The sequence below is a fragment of the Eleutherodactylus coqui genome, chromosome 2 (assembly GCF_035609145.1).
Source record: "Eleutherodactylus coqui strain aEleCoq1 chromosome 2, aEleCoq1.hap1, whole genome shotgun sequence".
Classification (NCBI taxonomy): domain Eukaryota; kingdom Metazoa; phylum Chordata; class Amphibia; order Anura; family Eleutherodactylidae; genus Eleutherodactylus; species Eleutherodactylus coqui.
In genome coordinates, this window is record NC_089838.1 from 219,886,307 (window position 1) to 219,900,713 (window position 14,407).

The following is a 14,407-nucleotide window of genomic DNA, read 5'->3' on the forward strand; positions in this document are numbered from 1 at the left end:
GTATCATCACTGATTCATTGCTTGGCAAAAGTCTCAGTTAGAGGACTGAAAAGTCACTGTGGGTGAATAAACACCATTGCACCCGATTTGGGAGTGCTGGGCACGTCTCAAGTTGGCATGAGCGAAAACATCATAAATGTGAAGGAGACCACTGAAAAACATGGGTTTCATAATACTGCATTTTGATGCGTTCTCGCATCACGCAAAAATCGTGGGATTTTATCGCCCACGTGAAACCGGCCTTAAAGGGATATTCCGGGCTTTTACTATTGATGACTTATCCTCATGACTGTTCATTGATAGTTATCTGTCCACCATTCCAGCATTGTAACTGCAGTTCTTTCTCCACATTTTATGACATGCACATATACACATGTGACTACTACCGCTAACCACTGGCCTCAGTGATCTAGTGCTGTTCACTGCGGAGATCAGTGATCGATTCAGTGAGTGCACCTTCCTTTTTAGTTTGGAACATTCCATGCATTTAGAAAATACATCTTGGACAACCCCTGTAATGCCTCCTGCTACTTCTATATAATGGATGCTATGAGACAGAGTTTGCATTTCATAGCAATTTATTTAGGGGCTCAAATAACTTGACAGTCTTCCCTGACATAATTAGATGGTTCCTTACCACAAGCGAGAGGGGACGTTTCCAGGCAACAACACCAATCAATCCTGATAAGAGCACCTGGAAAAAAAGGAGAAATGTCAGTGTATAAAGCATGCAGCAATTTCTTCTGGCCCCTCATTGCCCCCCAACACGCACTTTGTACATTAAAAAAGCTCTTATCCGGTGTGAAGTTACTTCTCAGAAACCATAAACGTCCAAAATTATACATGTAGAGACATTAAAAGGTGTGCTTGCCTATAAGGATGATCTGTCTAACATTTTGGTCTTTAAAGTACTGCAGAAATTACATGTTGGGGGCAACACGCTATTCGTACAAGAACTACTAATCTGGATCTCTACAGGAGAAGTTCTAAAAACATTTCCTAGAACCACTTTCTTTTAAAAAGGTGCAAACTTGCAGCAAAATCATATGGTGAAGCATTCAACAATGCCAATAAGTGCTTGTGGTTCAATCGGGGAGTCACATGACCACTACTGTCCTGATTTTGAGACTTCCTCTGATGGAATGACCATGGTCAAAGGCTCCTAGCTTCAATATGATTTGATCAAATTATATACCAAGAACCTTGCATTATTTAATGTGGTTAGAGTACTGATTATAGGTATGCATACTTCTGATAGTACATGTATTATTAGTGTTGTTGCCATTTTTGGTCTCTGCTTCTATTGTATGTTGCAGCCATGGTTTAACGAGCACCTATAGATTTCTATTGGGAAGTGCTGACCTATTTTTTTCTACAAAAATTGTGAAGTTTTGGCTGCCTTCACCTGGTCGTGCACACCCGCCGCCCATTTACCTTCTGTCTCTCCTATTGGACCATATTAATGGTATCCTACCTTCCCTGGTTTTATTTGTAGGCTTAGTCCCAGGAGAGGAGCATTCTGAGAGGTAGGTACCCATCTTTGCCAGGTTGAGATTTACCACCTGGCATTAGCGTTAGGACCCATCTGAGCGCTTGGTCACCTGGACGTTGGTGGATGAGCCAATGTAATTTGATCAAATTATATACCAAGAGCCTTGTATTATTTAATGTGGTTAGAGTATTCATTATAGGTATGTATACCTCTGATAGTAAATTTATTTTGAGTGCTGTTGCCACTCCTTGATTTCTGCTTCTATTGTATGTTGCAGCCATGGTTTAATGTGCAACTATGGATTTCTATTGGGAGGTGCTGATCTATTTTATCCTTTTTTTCTACAAATCTTGTGGAGTAGTAGCTGCCTCCACCTGGTCGCGCATCCCCACCGCTCATTCACTTTCTGTCCCTCCTATTGGAGGACTGTGAACAGGAAGTGCCAATATAAATAAGAACAGCAAAGCAAGGCGGTTACTGCAGAATAAGCTTGGTATGGTCATAATTGTACTAACCCATAGAATTATATTATCATGTCATTTTTTGCCGCACTATGTACACCTTGAGTTCTACCTGATCCGCCTGAAGTTTGCAAAATTGTGTTTTTTTCCATTTCACTCCACTTAGAAATTTTTAAAAGTTTTTTTAGTACATTATATAGTACATTACATAGTAGCACTGAAAAATACAACTCACCCCACAAAAAACCAACCCGCAAACAGCTACATTAATAAATAAATTAATTTATTTAATTAATAATTAAATATATATATATATATATTAGTAAAGCAATTAATAGGCAAACCTAGTACATGAATGCCGCTCTACCATAAACACTTTGGTTTGCAGTGTTTACTCTTTAAATCACACTAAAATGGAAAAGAACTAAGCTGCGCCATTTACATTTAAGAATTATTATTTCTGAAGTCCTTGACGTTCATCTCATGTAAGCAAAACAGAAGCGCTAAACAAAAGCTTTAGAAAGTCTTTTGTAAGCAGGCTTATTTGTGTCTACATAAATAATTGTTTTCCCTGGCGTGTAAATCATGGTAAGGCGCAGGCAAGGAAATGTTACGTTCCTGAGTTGAGCCAGCTGCCATAGCATTCTTTCTGTTAAAATAGCATTGCTGAAAATACATCACTTTTCATTTTTTAATGTCACTCATTCAAAGAGACCGACTCTCAGAATCTGGCATGCCTTTCAATTCCTTTTTTTAGGATCCAAAGGCAATCAAGACTATTATAGAAAAAAAGTGATTACCAATTGCTGTACACTATGTTCTACTGCTGCACAAATTAGCTACATAAAATCATTTCTCCATCTGTACCTGTTCTGCATCCTAACGTCTGCTTATTAATACACAAAGGGTCACATATCTGCAAAATCAGGAGATATGTTCTCAGAAATCAGAAAAAAATACCGTGAATTACAGTGTGTGGAGGTAAAATACATTGTTTCTTTAGAGACAATTCAGCACCTTTTGTTACTAACTATCCGTCTGCTGATGTTTGCACACATTATAGCGTGAAGTATCTGGGAATTGCCCTGCCAGGACCTTTCTTCTCAATTACATCACCGCAGAACTACAATTCTCTGCACTCCTTGATATGGGGGCAGAGCCATTTCCTTACAATCTCGCTCTATATGCAGAAATCAGACTAATGTAATCACAAAGCAACACAGAAGGAGAGCCGCAAATCATCTGGTTTAACATATTGAACACTTCCTGGTCTTGAATTAATAGACATTGAAATGCGAACATTCCAATTTTTTTGCTGCAGGTTCACTTTTATCCTCATATAATGAAAGCAAATGTGAGTTTATGTGTAGCTACAGAGGTACAGGGGTTGTAGTCACATCCAAGACCTGTCGTCTGAGACTCTTCACACAAGAAAACACCACTATTACAAATGGTGCATAGTGGGTGAGATCCCTTTTATGGATTTTTCATTGATGGACGAGGGGCTCCAAGTTAAACCTCCGCCAGAAGTAAAGACTAATTGCTCCTTTAAAAAAAAGTAGTGAAAGATAACCCACAAGTACCAATTTACCTTTAAAGTGTAGGACACAAGAATGATGCACGTAGCAGTAGATGAAAAAAGGAAGGAGGGAGCATCCCTACTGATATGTGAGTGTAGTAGAATCAGACTTCCCAATAGTGTAAAGGTAAGGGGCTTTAAGCGCAGCCAACCCAGTTGGAGACTACACCACCAAGGATGGGCGTATCAATAGTGGAAATGTCAGAGATAAAACATTTACTAGGAATAAGGCGCAAACTACAAGAAAATCAAAAAAGGACAAATCCACAGGATTATTATCAGACTTCTTAATTTTCATTCAATAAATATTTTTGTAACCAATATTTTTTTGTTACGTAGGCCATTCTCACACACTGCATCCGCAAAACGCTACGATTTTGATTTAGAATGCAAGTTATTGTGTTCGACAGCGTTTAACGCGCCCAATCATTCTGATAGGTGATGAGGTGCATTAAAAAGCACAAAACGCGCCAAAATAGAGCAGACAGCACTCAAAAATCTAATGGCACATTCAAGCGCAGGTCTGCGAGGCTACATTAAAATCAATGGGAGCAGTGTACCGCGATTACCTTGGCATTCAAAACACCACGGAAAAAAGCAAGTGAGAGAGTGGCCTTACTTTAAGGCCTCATTCACACAAGCGTGTGCTGGTGCGTACATAGGTGCACAAACACATGTGTATGCAGGTCCATGCAGCTTTGCTTTCAATGGGGCCGCGGCTGCTGCCTGTAGCCCTGTTAAAGTCAATGGGCTGCGGGCAACCCCTACAGTGATTTTCAGGGAAGGGCTTTAAATATAAACCCTTCCCTGAAAATCATACCTGACTTGGGTAAAAAAAAAAAATTCGCCTCTCTAGCGCTGTCAGGGCTCAGCACATCATCTCTGCTCTGTCACCGGCAGTATAATGAAGTTCTTTCAGCAGGCCGGGATTTAAAATCCCCGCCTGCTGAAAGGGCTGTGTCTGATTGGCTGAGCACTTAGCCAATCACAGGCAGCACTCAGCCATTCATTGAATGACAAGTGAGCGCTGCCTATGATTGGCTGAGTGCTGTGACCAATCACAGGCAGCGCTCAGCTGTCATTCAATGAATATCTGAGTGCTGCCTGTGATTGGCTGAGCGCTCAGCCAATCAGACGCAGCCCTTTCAGCAGGTGGGGATTTTAAACTGCCTGCTGAAAGAACTTCATTACAGTGTCGGGACCCCATTGGCTAGACACACCTGAGCCATGGCAACGGTGGAGAGGCAAGTTTATATATTTTTTTACACAGGCTCGGAATGATTTTCAGGGAAGGGCTTATATTTAAATCTCTTCCCCGAAAATCTCTGCAGGGGGTGCTGGCATCCTATTGTGACAGCTGTGTCAGTGGATTCTTTTCTCCCCGCAGGTGTCCCCTTGTCACTGAACACAGTGACAAGGGGACTCCCCTCGGGGAATATTGACACGCATTACAGACCTATGGTGCACGCATGTCCTATGTTTTGCAGGTGCGTGCGTTTGCACGCCTGCAGAACACGGACATGTGAACACACCATAGGGAACCAATGGTTCTAATAGACGTGTGGTTTTGAGCGGACATATGTACGCACATAAACACACTCATCTGAATGAGGCCTCAGGTTGCACAAAATGATGCAGACTCCATTTCCCTCTCCTGTTGAAGAAAAAGGTCCAGAAGGATCATGTTTTTTTTTTTAACAATGGATGTCAGTGTCAACAGAACACAACAGGATATGTGGCCTGTTTATAAAGTACCTTTTTGTAATCTTTTTTTTTTAAAAAGGTATCTTTCAACAAGATGCAGAGAAAGTGGTGTGATCCTTGGCTTATTTAGGCTACCCACACACAGGCGAGCGCGATATTGGGCCAAGAAACTCAGCCAGGTATCATGCTTGTGAATGTGCGATTTACTCAAGGCGATAGAGGATCGGAAGCGTTTCCCGGTGATTCAAATGGGAAACCTTGCAACGTACTCGCATGCACATCGCACTGCATGCAAGAGTTGTGCAATACAATAAAGGTTCTTAGTTGTGTGAAAGGAGCCTAAGGGCTAATGCCCACGGTCGGATTTCCGCCGTGTAAAGCGCGGTGAAAATCCGCTGCGTTTCACCGTGGATAGCTCAATGCATTTCTCCTAATAGCTCAATGTACACGCTGCAGAATTCCACCATGGAATTCCGGATCGTGAAATTACCCGTGGCATCACACGTCCTATTTGCTGCGGAAATACGCGCAGACAGCTTCCATTGTAGTCAATGGAAGCCGCCCGTCACGTTATACTTCCACTGTAGCACAAGTATAGTGTTAATATGTGACCAGCCCACCGCCAGCGAGTCATGTGACACTGCTGGCGTGTCATGCGCTGTAATGCGCGCCGGCAATGTCATGCGGGAGCTACGCAGCGGATCCGGAGGAGAGTATTGGATCCTTGGGGAGGGCACTGTGACGGACTCCGCTGCGGTATTCGGCTTGCGGAGCCCGTCACGGCCGTGGGCATGAGCGCTTAGAGTAGTACATTGTAGCAAAACCTTATTTGTGACTAAGACAACGGGGAAGTGTGATGAATTTATTAGAATAAGCACAAATAACACATCCAATGCAGAATATAGAAAAAAATCATTAACCATAACACAATGAAAGACAGATGTAGCAATTATTGCTTTCAAGTGTGTCAAAAAGTAAGTCTGTAACACATCTGTATAGGTTTTTATCATCCTTCATCACTTCAATAACTTTCAATAGTCTAAAATTATTCACTATGGAAAAAATAATTACCCGGTATGTTTTCATATATTCTGTTTAGTGTTTTCTGGGACTTGTCTTATCCCCAGACGGCTAGTACCAGCGATATCAATCACTTGTTTTATAACGCACAAGGAATATCAATTTTATTTTCTGTGACAATGATAGATTTTTTTCTGCGCTCTGTGGGAATCGTGAGTTTACTGGCTGCTCTGAAGTCCTCGTATCCAGAGCGTTAAGCAAAGCCCTGGAGAAACAGTGGAGAAACTATGCAATAACTACTGTACTTGTTCTAGAATTGTTTAGGCCGGTGTCACATGAGCATACGCACATTTACACATGCATTTGCGCTACATATTTGCAGAATAGGCATTGCGTATTTGCGTGTTTTACTGTACTTTTTCATGCGTAAAAACACATAACCATGCCCCTATTCATTGAAAAGGGTAATTAGTGTAATTAGTTTAATATGTGCCCTCTTCCTGCGCAGGAAAATAGAGCATGCTGGGTAGTGTTTTTTGCGAACAATATGAATGTGCAAAATATGCTTACTGTATGTGAAAGAACCCACATTGAATGGCTGTGATTGGTTCATCAAGCGCTGGCTCTGATTGGCTGAGCCATGGCACTCGAGAACCAATCCCAGCCAGCGCTTCCTGGAGGCGGAGATTTTGAACCTCCAAGCCAGGAAGCGCTGGCTGAAAACTACAAGCAAGTCTGACGGAGCTGAAGAGGAGACACGTGTCGCACCTGACAGCGGTTGTTTGAATTGAACTGCTGACCCTCCGAAGTGTATGAATTTTGTATTAGGAGCACTCAGAAAATGAACTTTTATTGCAGCATGCACTGCTCCGGAAAGTTCCCAAAGGCGGTCTTTTTCACTGAAGTTTTCGGTGCTCTAAACTGAGCTGCTTAACAGCCATCTGTAGCATCTAATCATAAGACCACTACAGCTATCAAACAGAACTGTGAAGAAGCTCAACCAAGAGCCAACAGTACTTTAGGGAGAAGGTCTGCCTATCCTTCTCTTAGGTCATCAATAGATGATTGACGGGGGTCTGCTACTCAGAATTCCTGCCAGTCGGCTGATTCCCAACACAGCTTTCTGAATGGCCAGCTCAGGAAGCAGATTACGCTGTCTGTAGTGCAGCGTTCATACACTGCAGAAAAAAAAATTGCTGTGGAAATTGACTTGTGGTGCAGATTTTGGATCCGCAGCAGGTCAATTATAGAATTGTATTTGATGTACAAATTTCACCTTTTCAAATCAGAGCTTTGCTCATAACTAGAGCCAGTAATGAATGCTTTTAGATTCCAGCTCTGAAGCCTTTGTGAATGCAGCGTTGAGCTATAATATAGGTTGTAACTCAGGATCAGTATGAGGGACACAATAGAGGAGATTTAGCGAGGTATTCATTGCTGTTTTCATACTTTATTAAATAATGTTTTAGAGGAAAAATAAAATACTAAATATTTCTAATAAACAAAATATAAATTGTGAACAAAATCTAATTTGGGGAAACATCTTTTTTTAGCGCATTCATAGTCATGTGTTTCAATCCATTACTGCTGGATAATTTATTCCTACATCTCAGGGATACGGCTATAGACCTGTCAGTGTCATTTCAGGTTCGAGTACTTGTCAGTGGAACTTGCCAGAAGTTCCATATGCAATTAGCTGTTGCTTCACTTGATCTAAAGATCATTGCTCTGACATGTCACTCTCGGGGTCTAAACTTGACAATATAATCATCAATATGGGGACATTTCCATAGGTGTTCTCAATAGAGATTTTTTTTCATGCCATTATCTGCATTTCAACCTATTGTTCCTACTCATGCCATCTGTACTTTAACAGTTTTTGTTTAGTCTTTTGTATATAGTTCATAGATATTGGAGAGAGTTAAGACAATTACAATAGTTGAAACAGATGAATAAAGGTTTCCTCTCACAGGGAATATTGTGTACAGTTTTGGGCACCGGTACTCAAGGAGGACATATCGGAGCTTAAGCGGGTACAAAGGAGGGCAACTAAGGCAATAAACTGAATGGGTGGACTACAATACCCTGAGAGATTATCGAAATTGGGATTATTTGATTTAGAAAAAAAGACTGCTAAGGGATGACCTAATAACTATGTATAAATATATCAAGGGACGATACAGAGATTTCTCCCATCATCTATTTATACCCAAAAGTGTGACTGTAATAAGGGGGCATCCTCTACGTCTAGAGGAAAGATGGTTTCAACACCGACACAGAAGGGGGTTCTTTACTGTAAGAGACTATGGAACTCTCTGCCTGAGGACGTGATCATCGCGAACTCCCTAGAAGAGTAAAAGAGGGGCCTGGATGCCTTTCTTGAGTGATACAATATTACATGTTATATCGCTAATACCTTCAGAAGGGTTGTTGATTGAGCGATTTTTCCGATTGCCAGATTGGAACCAGGAAGGGGGAAAATTGGCATCTACCTCATTGTTTGTTTTTTTTGCCTTCCTCTAGATCAACATTGAGGGGTAATAGGCTGAACTGGATGGACATACATCTTTTTTCGGCCATGCATTCTATGTTACTCTTAGAATCTTATAAGCAACCTCATGAAGGAATTATAACATTATAGTGTGTCTACACATATGACTATATGCATAATGGGAAACGTATATGTGGAGGTTTGTCTTACACATTACTCTCTTCAGGGGCATAGCTGGAGGGCAGACTGGGGGGGTAGGTGCCCCAGGTGGTGGCTGCACACAAGACATTCCGCTTTGGCCAGGGTATTTAGATATAGGGTTAATGAACCCAATGTTTGCCCCTGGTGCAGTAAAAGCTAGCTATGACTCTGGTTATTTATCGGCAATTCACATTCTCATTGCTCTCACATAGCTCCCTGTTATTCTTCTCCAAAGTGAACGGTCTCTTCTATAGTACCAAATCCTCTTATACTCCTGAAGTGTATATCCAAGGGGTATGTGTTGGCATAACTTTTTATTTTACTGTATGGAGTGGCATAGTTATTCAATAGAGAGCCAACCAGTAAAAAGGGCAGCATATACCACTGTATACCAATACAGAGGCATACATTCTAACCTTTCGTCAAAGGCATTTGTTGGGAAACACTACCAACCTCCTCTCTCCTCATATCGCTAAGTACTAACTTCTGATCTTTAGTAGACTACACTATTGGTGTAGTTCTGTGTACAGTAGTTCACTATTACTTTGCTAGGTATTAGTCAAAATGTATTTAACGGGACTATACCACCATTTTTTAAACCATTTAGAGAAACATTACATTTTTCTAATCTGTTTTTATTTTCTGATTGTACATTTTTTTATTCTGTTTTCTACATATAACAGCATTTAGAGATGCATTACAGCAGCTTCCAGGGCCATTCCCACAGTGACTGTTCTAGACATGTTCTGTGACTTACGTTGAGATCATTTTGCAGGGATGGGGAGTAGATAGTCACAGCTTATAACCTCTTGTATAAGGCTCTGTTGTTAGTGTGAAAAATGCAGGACTTAAGATACAGAATGTAACTGAAAACTTTAATTAAAAAAAACTTAAAAATCTTTAAAAACATGTTTCAGACAAAAATGTGATTTATATAATATTTGTTTTTTGTGATGACATCTTCCCTATAATCCGTTGGTAAGAAAAATGACCATACGGACAACTGAAGAAGAAAACAGAATTCATTCAAAGACAAAAAATGACCTTGACAAAAGCAGATGTATGAAGGGTGGGTAATACACTGGACTTTTGTTTTCTTGCAGTTTTAAACATTTTTTTTTAGAGATACAGCTTTCGCGGTCTATAAAGCCATATAAAGAGGGGAACAAGCAGTGAATTCTAATTATACTTTACATAAGAGATCAAGTAACATAAATAACAACCTGGTCAGCATCTATTGTACTAATCTACAGTAGATCCGCTGCTGCACTACAATCAAATTACCTACAAAGTCGGGAATACATTCATTTAGTTACCTCAACAAGTGAAATGATATAGTGTGGATCTCTTGGCTCGTTGTTACAAGTGGTTTTTATCTGGTTTTATTCCAAAAACTATAGAAAGCTTCATGCATAGCTGTCGTACAGCAATGCAAAGAACGTGTACGGCGCCTTTATGCCATGTTTAGGGCGCACTTATGCCATGTTTACATAGGCAAGTTTGGTAGCAATATGGACGGAACTCAAACGTGAAATAACACATTAATTTAAATGTGTTTATTTATATCAGCAATTTTTCTTTCGGACCAACAGTACAAAATAGAGAAGTCCCAGCAAGTCCTATTTTGGGCAATTCTGTTTAGGAATAGCCCAATAGTTCCTGGTAGGAAAATGGAAGTGCAAGTGTTGTGTGATGCAATTTTTCTACTTTTACTATTGAAACATGCAATTTTCATGTGCATGAAAATCGTATGTGCAGCAATGCATTGCAAGAAAAATCACTGCTTTACAAGTCTGATATTGGTCCAAGTTTCTTGGACCAATATTGCAGATGTCCATGTAAGTACAGCCTTACGTTACTGTACAAGCTCCATCAGACTCTGTGTATACAGAGTCTCTAATAGAAGTAGGGAGAATAACTCTCTGATAAGAAGTCCAATGAAACATGCCTCAAATTCTTATCTGGCCTATTTGTTTAGACCCTTAAAATGTACACCCGGTTATAAATGAAAAATCACATTACGGTACCTACTAGAAGTTGCAGCTTTGTATTGTACTGTAGTTCATTATCAGAGCCCTCCTTCCTGAGCTCCATCAGCATAGATACCCGTACTGCACACCCCACCAACTGCATGCAACGTTACAGCATCAGACAGGACCTTCTGCTTGAATTCTATAGGAGCAGCAAAGCTCATGCTGGATACGAATGCACATTAGGGGTCTCCATGCTGCTGGAACATTACTGTTACAACAGAGGTGTAATGTAGCTGGAAGCTCTTGGATGCCGATAAAAGCTTTAACACCCTCTATCTGGTACAATATATACCATTTGTACTGGTTCCTTTTAAATGGCAGAGAAGCCTTAGGACCCTTTCAGCTGCCAAAACTTATGAACATATGCTACCACTGCACCGCTTATAGCTATGCTCTTGGGTTACATGAGTGTGCAGCACAGGTATAGTGTTGTGGAGCTTAGAATGGAGGAATACAATGCTAATAAACTACTTTGCAGAGTTAAAGCTTAAGGTAAGTAATGCAACATGGGATTTTTCATTTCAAACCAGAAGTGCAATTTAAAGCAGTGACTCATTATTATACCTTGTGGGCTACATTCAACTTTGAAGGTTGAGAGATACACTAATGTAAAAAATATTAACTTAATAAATGTAGAGAAACACAAAATCCTCAAATTTCAGCTTGTAGATTAGTATTTCAGTTTGAAATCTGGCATAATTGTACAAGGTGTCTTAAAAGTGTGGAGACCCATACAGAAGGAAAATGGGTTGTCAGGCAGTGATCCAATTTTGCATACAAGCGGCAGGGAAAAAGGGTAAACATGTTAGGCCATGTCACCAAAATGACAGCCATTGTGAATGCCTTCATCTTGCATTCTCTAATTTTTCCACTGGGAAGGTAGGTGTGTGATATATCAAACCGGCAGAAAATGTCACTAGAAAAACAATGAGCTATTGCCAAACTTCTTTCCAAATTCTGAGAAACGGGTTCTGTCGCAGATAAACCAAAATCTGAAGAATGGTTGTTGATGCTTCATCAGAAATGCTTTTTGGTTGTCCAAATTTTGGCTTATCAGCAACAGAACGTGGGGCTTAGAATTTGGAAGAAAGTTTGGCAACTGCACTATGGGTCTTGTTAGGTGGTATTGATTGAAATCTGCAGCGATAACACATGTGCTTCGTTCACCTGACATAAGGATGATCTGTAATGAAGAAAAAAATCACTGTGTGAACATGAGAAAGAAAATGAAGTTATGTTAAAATGAAGCACACCATTGTTTCCGCCAGTTTGATATATCACACACCTAACTTCACATTGGAAAAATTAGAGTTAAATCCAAGATTAAGGCATTCAAAATGTGACATGCCCTAACAGGTTTACCCTGTTTGTATCCAAAATTAGATCACAATCTGCCAAACCCTTTACATTCTATAATTGAGACAGTGTTCATTCAGTGTAAAGTTTGTTACAAACCTAAAAGATGACATCACAAAAAAACATTAATGAGTCCATCCAGACTCACTAACAACCCCCCTCCCCCCCCCCCCTCAAAAAAAGCAACTCAGTTGGGATGTTAACGATTCCATTCTAGTTTTCCAGTTTTAGACATTGCATGTTTACCTTGTTTCATTTGTGCACCACTTGATTGCATGTTAATGCTTCATTTTCTATAGCACCAACAGCTGTACTTTTATTAATATATGGTAATCATACAATAAAAGAATTGCAATGGTTTAATTACGTTGCACTGGCAATACGACCTATCTCTGCATGGAGTGTCACTCTGCCAGCATTTATTTGTAATCATAAATAATTAAGGAAGACTTTTACTGTGAATGCAAGAGAAAAGGATGTTTCCACTAAATCATTGAAGAGGTTGGCAGTTTCTGGAACCTGACAATTTAGTGACTAATTATCTAAAGGTTATCGCTCATGTTTGAAAGAAACATTTCCACAAGCACAAAGGCAGACAATTAAAATCAAGCTCAACTAACAAAATAACGTATATGACAGATAATGTGTGATTTTTGCGTGACTCGGGTACAAAATCAGGAAAAGGCCAATGACGTGGCTTAGATTTGAAGTAACATTTCAACATTCTGCCTACACTTTGGGAACTCAGTTTTATTTCTTCATAAAATAGATACAATGGAGAAGATTTACTAATCCTGACCAAAACGTGACTGTGGAAATTTATCACAGTGGCTAAATTTGGTGCATCTTTAGATACATTTGTCTAACTTTATATCACCCCATATGTTGGTTTGCATAGCTGGCACTGAAATTTCGGTGCATATTATCACATTTAGGCGGGTCTTGCACGGACAATAAAATTGTGCATGATTTGAGCGTTGTAGGATGCACAAATATGAACCCCATTCATTTGAATGGATTCATACACATGAGCAATGTTTTCCCACAAGGCACCATGACACTATGTGAGAAACACATGGCAGCATTTTCTATCTTCCTGTGATATCGCCTATGGTTTTCAATGAGGCCGGCAGCAGCAGCGTTGTCCCATTGAAAGCAATGGGAGAACTCCACAATTCTCTGTGACAACAGCGGCAGGGGTTTCCTTTATCCCCACAGGGAATCCCTTCAGATACAGCGGGGATGAAGGGATTCCCCACAGGGATGAAGGAATTCCCTTGCCACTGCTGTCGCAGAGGATAGCAAAGCTCTCCCATTGCTTTCAATGGAGCTGGCGCCCCATTGAATGCAATGGGATGAAGGGATTCCCCGCAGTAATGCGAGGCTGTTTTCACATGAAAACGCCTCACATCCAGGGGGTTTTCACATGATGGAAGGTGAGATATCGGGCCATGAATCACAGCCTGATATCGCCCTTGCCCATGTGAAACTAGCCTTGAACTACACTCATTCGTCCTAAGCCTCACTGATTTTTTTAAGTCACCCCCCTTTTGCCGAGCAAGATGCAGCAGATTATTGTTTTGGTGCATTTGTTTCATAAACAGGTATAAAACTTGGTTTGACTCTAGGTGCCAGAAATGCGGCAAATTTGGCATCATCTTATGACAAGGTCTAGGTGCAATCACATTAGTAAATCTGCCGCTATGTGTTTTTCCTAGTATTGTGCATGAAGAATACAGCTGAAAATGAAATACAAACTCATATTCCTCGGTGTATGTATAAAAGATGAAAGCCCTCCGCAGTTATAAATTTACTTGCATTGCTAATTGACTCAGTATGAAATTTCAAGCTACAGAATTAAGCTTTGAAGGAAACATTTAATGTTTCCTAGAAATAATAGGAAACAATAATATATATAAATGTCAGTATAATTTCCAAAGTATTTCTTGCTTATTTAGAGTAAAACTATTACAATGAGTTAGTACATTCATTTAACCCCTTAATGACATCCATTCAGTCGTTGACGACTTTCGGTCACTTTGTGGATCAGCATACGCCATGTTTCCCAGT

At 40.3% G+C, this 14,407-nt stretch overlaps 1 protein-coding gene across 1 annotated transcript in view; it reads right to left on the bottom strand.

Annotated features, from left to right (window-relative positions):
• The window catches only part of ENTREP2 (endosomal transmembrane epsin interactor 2), a 786,181-nt gene that overhangs the window by 538,571 nt on the left and 233,203 nt on the right, over window positions 1-14,407 (bottom strand). The window contains exon 2 of the mRNA XM_066589957.1: window positions 638-694. Coding sequence (XP_066446054.1) covers window positions 638-694 — 57 coding nt within the window. The remainder of the gene's footprint in view (window positions 1-637; window positions 695-14,407) is intronic.